At 46.4% G+C, this 6,000-nt stretch overlaps 1 protein-coding gene across 5 annotated transcripts in view; it reads right to left on the bottom strand.

Moving 5' to 3' along the window:
* Positions 1 to 372: 372 nt before the first annotated feature.
* Positions 373 to 6,000, bottom strand: part of ARFIP1 (ADP ribosylation factor interacting protein 1) — a 42,450-nt gene continuing 36,822 nt past the window's right edge. For 3 of the 5 annotated variants that reach the window (XM_061552468.1, XM_061552467.1, XM_061552469.1), the window contains one exon: positions 374 to 5,662. In XM_061552468.1, the coding sequence (XP_061408452.1) occupies positions 5,507 to 5,662 (156 nt within the window). In that variant the 3' untranslated portion in view covers positions 374 to 5,506. Of the gene's footprint in view, positions 5,663 to 6,000 lie in introns of all 5 variants that reach the window. The other 2 variants (XM_061552465.1, XM_061552466.1) reach the window with 1 other exon arrangement.

The raw sequence follows: 6,000 nt of genomic DNA, 5'->3' as shown, positions 1-6,000 counted from the left end.
ACGACAACCGAATGACCCTCTCACTCACCACAGTGCAGGTCAAACACACTCGTTTCTGCTTCGTTCCTCGCACCGCTCGACTTTGGAATTCCCTCTCGCCATCGTCTCCCCCCCCAACCCGCGCCTCCATCCAAGTCCTTAGAACAGCGGCGCTCAATTCAATAAACGTACGAACACCTATTAGGCTCCTTGTCGTTTGAGAGCCTTGGTCTCGTGCTCAGCAACTGCGTTTTAAAAATAAATATTCTGTTTTGGCAAAGTTGGGAAGGGTGGCGAGTCCAGAAAGCAGCAGGGGCTTAAAGCACGGACGCGAATCTGCAAGTTGCGGGAGCGAAACGAGTTTCACTAGTTTTTATTCACACACGTTTTAAGAATCGTTACAAGAAATTACGGAAAGCAGCCGCACTCATCCAATTACAAGCACCACGTGACCCCCCCCCACCCCATTTCCCACACACCCATCCGCGGGCACGTGGAGTATTTACACATGGAGGCCCTCATCAATGAAGCGGACTCACGGTGTCCGTTCGGACCACACATACACACACATGCCCTCTCTCATCCGCTCCGTAAATAACAGATCTGTCAAGTCGCCGACTTGTAAGCTGCAAAGCAGCAGACACCAAGAAAACCTATAGAGGTTTTATTTTAATCTGTCTTCTCATTATTCTTACAATACAGACGGATCAGTGTAACATTTCTCTCTATTCTAACCAACAAAAAATGTCCCCATACACACCGGACTCCAAAAACGCGAATAACGGAATTATCATCATGATAATCATCATTATATTAACTATTTCATTAACGCTCTTCGTTCTCAACCGGGAAATCAAACGCCAGACTGACTGTCTCGACCAAGGCATCTATTGAGACACCAAAGGCGATGCGCAGATGTTACAATCAGCCGCTCAGATAGCAAAGGTGTGCGCGACTCCGCGATGCCCGGCGCAATGTTACAGAAAATCATTTGATTAATTCCCCCCCCCACCCCACCCCAGATTATCCATACTTCCTCTAAGCCATGCAGACGTCCCATTGTTAAGTGGGGTCCCAGCTGCTCGGACGTATCTGTATAGCATGTCACTTCCATCGATGTGCCTACATTGGGATCCATCGCGGTATCCGTTTCGAAATATACTGTATCGTTAATTCGGACAGGAAAAAAAACCAACCCCACAAACAGAAAAACGGTGTGTTATAGTTCGTGTACGTACATGGATGTGAGTCCCGGGGAATCTTATACGCGGGTTAAGGTTAATGATGGGGCATCAGCGTTCGACTCACACGGCCGCACATACACACGAGGTGTTGGGGGGGGGGGGGTTGTTCCGACATCACCAATGTCGAGTACTCGATCTCAGGGCTTAATTTTAACCGGAGCTGTCCAGGGCTGAGCTCCAGAAAATATTTCCGGACCCCGGAAAATATTCCATGAAAAAATTAAGCCCTGCTCTTATCATAATACGCATTACAGCTTTATATAGATATTTATATATACCGGTCTATAATATATATAAAAAATAATTAAACCCAGGAAAATGAACAGAGGATAAAATCGAATTGAAGGCTCAACCGAGCGCATTTACAGAGCACGCGTACCGACACCGCATTGCACACTATACATAATATGAGGGGGCGACCGTCATTGTCACAGAAGCGCTGGTCGAGAAGTCACCACCACGGCGCACACACGTAAGGTGCGCGTCCGTGCAAGTGCGGGAGGGGACACACACCAAATGTTCGGACTTTACAACTGCTACGTTTGCCAACTTCTCGGTGAATTACAGCACCTAGAGAAACCGGCAAGAGGTTGTTTTTGTTTGTTTTATTTCAACTATGCCTGGCAGCAGCAGTCAGCCGTACAGTATGCATTGTGAATACAAATAGGTTAAGGTGCAGGCCCCACCATTTCTTGGCCACGCCACTGCTGACAGAAGGGCCTTCAATTGCGAGCTCTCAACCACCCCGCTCGAGGATATTTGGTCAACTCTTCCACGCTTGTCAATTAAATGCTCTGCGGTAAAGGTGGTTGTCAAATGTTTTGTTTGTTATGGAACCTCTAGCCGGCGAAATTCTACAGAACCCTTTAAATTTGGTCCCATCGACATGTCCATGGTCACACACTGCACATCCATCTATTAGATCCCCGCAGCATCCACAATATTACATTTTATATTCCAAACACTACTCTGCAAGTCACAAGATAGGATCCGTGTTTAGTGCAATAAAAAATGCAATGCTAGAAGTCGCTTTATTTCATTGGAAAGATAGAGTTTATTTAGACCTCTATGGAAGTGGAGGGAGACTCATTTAGTGCCGGTTAGCAGTTGTGTCGATTTTCACTGAACAGTTCCAGCCCATGACCAACACAGCAAGTGAATCAAACCCACGGGTGCAGGATGTCCCTGTTCACTCATCACAAAAAAACAACTACTCCATGCTCAACGCATGGACAGCAAGAGAACAGGCCCCTTGTGGTTAATGAACCAAGGTTCCCAACACAGACTAATGCCAAATACACAGTTATATTAATGTCAATAAAGCATTTGGGGAAAGCAGTTTGCTCAAAGCCCTACAAGCATAAGCTTGGCAGAAAAGAGGTCACTCGAAATCAAAGTCTGGAGTTGACGTTTCTCCTTGGGTGGTTTGCTGGAAATGAACGCAACTGTGAGTAACTGAACCACAGAGCAATGCAATCCCATTCCTTTCTGAGAATTCAAGAACTTAAGATGTTTGCTTTTTCCCAGCACGTGCTCTCATAGTATACTCAAGCTAAAAAAAACATCCACCTTGAATGCACACGGGAATGAAAAAAATATAATTCTGGCAGTAACCAACACGTGCAAAATGTGGGCCAAAATATATTTGTGGAATGAGCCTATTTAAAATGTACCATTTGTAGTGTACAATTAAAAAAGAACAAGTGATGGATAGTAGCACTTAGTCCCGCGTTTTTGCCCACAGCGTTGAAACAGATAATTTATGGCCAAATTTTCAGGGATGAGTCGGTAAGCCTCAATGTTAGCCAGCGACCAAAACACATTCACCGCAATCACGTGGCCTTGCACATCACTGTCGTAAGGCGTAACCCACTGAGACGCAATATGTAATATAATATGCAATGCTACGCATTAAGCACCTCCGAACAGCACGATTGGCTACGTACAGTGCGAAAGAACTTCGACATACATACACCGCAGGGTGATCGGTAACTGCTGCTCCTGCCTAACATTGGGTCTGGACCAGTGTTCTTCATTGCAAGGTGGCCTTTAGTGCGGGCCCCCGACAAAACACAAACGTGAAAACACCCCTTTGCAGGCGGCGTGGCGGCCCTCACACTCATGATGTCTTATTGGCGAAAGTGGCCCCCCCTCCGAAAATGAGTGAAGAATACTGGTCTGGACAATGGCTGATATGTGGCAGAGCAGAGAGCGATCAGTGACCTCGCTCGGCCCTACAATATTGAGAACAAAGTGCCTGAAAAAACACAATGTAGAGCAAGAAACGATTCCAGTTCTTACAGCACAGCATGACTTAAACCGTGTCCATGTTGAGAAATGCATACAAGGGGCATTCATGTTCATCGAATATGCAACCCAAAACACATACCTATTTTCTTAGGTACACGCCTAAGATGCATCCGCCTGACAAAAAAGTTTGAAACTTTGAGAAAGCAAAGAGTTCCAATTATGGCTAAATGTGCCACCATCGTAATCAAGTGACGTCACTCCACTGATGTGGTACTAAAACGTATGAGTGTGATGTCACTGAAGTGCCAGAATGATGCACCCAACTACAGCTTTGATGTCTCTAACCATTGACAAAGCTTCAAACTTATGTTGCCCAGCTTGGGCACACAGGCTAAGTACTAAAATAAATATATTTTAGGTTGCATATTCCTTTAAACTTCAGTTGCAAATTAAAAAAAATCATTACTGCAAACTATACACAGCTACAAAGGTGAAATGGACTGCCGGAATAAAAACCAGTGGTAATCCCCTATGAACAAAAAGCAGTGGACTTGGAATGGACTTCCTTTTCATTGACCAGCAGTGGAACACAAGAGGCCAACAGATGCCCACGCATTCCAAATGTACAACACACATGACACTTATGCCCAGGAGAAGTTAACACCCAAAACCCAATATTACATGTATCACCAAACCCACCACCTGGTTACCACTCCCAATTTACACCAAAATTACTCCACTTGGCCAAAGCAATTATTGCCACAAGCATAGTTTTTTTTCCCCATTTGCTCAAGTTTTATGACTCATGGAATATGGACCAATTTCATTCATTTACATGGTTGAGTTCTTAACACGTACAATCGTCTTTGCAAATAAACACACAGAGTCGTTTATATAGCGCCAAGATAATCACAAAAGCTAAAGCACACACAATCAGGAATGCCTTCTGAAGTCTAACACCTTTCACAAAAGGTGCGTCAGTCGGAATATGAATTTGAATTAAATGTATCTGCAAAAATGCTAACATTAAATGTGGTAATTTGTGTCACGAGTGGCTGCAAGCAACCGTTTCGCCCCGACCAGTGTGAGCGTCAGGCTCGTTGGGACTACGAGCAGGCAAGGGCTGTCCCCACCCCGTGACAACAGCCGACTCCACGGGCAACGGGGCAAGTCATCAACTTCATAACGCTCGGCCCATCCGTCATTCAATAAATATACTTTTCTATGTTATGTTTTTTTTTTTAATCCGGAGTAAAATAATTACCATCATAGATGCACTTTTACTGCACAAACCAGAAAACAATCAGAGACGGAGTGTCAAAACCATCGCCCGTTACTCATTTCAAGTACAAATTTGGTATGCATCGGCGCCATGGTCAATATGAAAGTGAAAATAAGACTGTCTGGGTCGTACCGAGTGGGCTTCCGAAATTGTTTATACTGCAGTGCTACAGGGGGTCGTTCGTCCCGCGGCTAACAGAGGCGAGTGTGGCTTGCAGGAGCACGGAAACGCAGATTCCCTCTTTTTCGTGTCGACTCTGTAGACCCTAACAGTCGTGAAGCAACGCCGGCTGCTTTAAACGAATGTAAAGATTCCTTAATTATTGCCATCTAGCCAAGTACAGAGACATTGCATTTTCCCTTGTGTGTGTTTTGCGTGTTCATTTGCATTTACCATTTTTTACTCTTTCCTTAACACTCGTACACGGGTCAGAAAAATGCTTACGCGGGTTCTGTCTGCGATTTGCACGGCCATGTGTGCGTGCACGGAGGTGTAGGCACGCGTGAAACTCAAAGTGCGTGCATAGAGGTGCACGTGACTTTGCGCTCAATGCCTCTCCCATCAGAAAGGCATGTCTGACCCGGCGGGGGTTGGAGCTGTTAAGCGCAGACGTGGACGTTTGCGTCTATGTACCTGTGCCCGAAAAACGTGAGCGTGGGGGCATGTTTGCGTGCGTGATTGTCGTGTGTCTAGGAGAGAGCGTGCGTGTCTTCGTCTTTGCGAGTGCGTCGCAGGACCGCGAGTCTCGCGTTCACTGCTCCTCCAGCCAAGACGGCTTGTCCGAGCCAGGGGTCTTCAGCTGAATGTTGAACTGTTTCAGCGTCTGCTCCAGCTGCTGCTGGTTCCCCGCAAAGTACGCCGAGATGGCGTTGTGGAACAGCAGGAGCTGCTTGTGCATCACTTTGACCTGTCAGCCGAGACAGACACACAAGCCTTGAGGGCACAGCACCATGGGGGGTTTTGGGGGGGGGAGGGGTGGTGGGGGGGGGATCCGCAGGGCTGAAACAACAACCGCGAGGTGCCTCTCACACCAACAGCCAACAGGCCTCCCCCTAAACAGAGACGGAAATGGCGCTGCAGCTATTTGAGCCGCATTGTAAAAAGCAAGTGTCTGGGTCTCGCAAAGAAGATATTAATAGCCGGAGGGAAATCCTACACCGACGACGATAAACGCTCACATACTTTTCACGTCGAACTATGCTGCTTGAAAAAAATAAAAGCAACACTGTTGGGAGACATGACAAA

Source organism: Lethenteron reissneri, chromosome 16 (genome assembly GCF_015708825.2).
Source record: "Lethenteron reissneri isolate LAM-NWPU_2019-01 chromosome 16, ASM1570882v1, whole genome shotgun sequence".
NCBI lineage: Eukaryota > Metazoa > Chordata > Hyperoartia > Petromyzontiformes > Petromyzontidae > Lethenteron > Lethenteron reissneri.
Note: the sequence above shows the minus strand (reverse complement) of the source record. Positions and strands in the feature narration are given on the sequence as shown.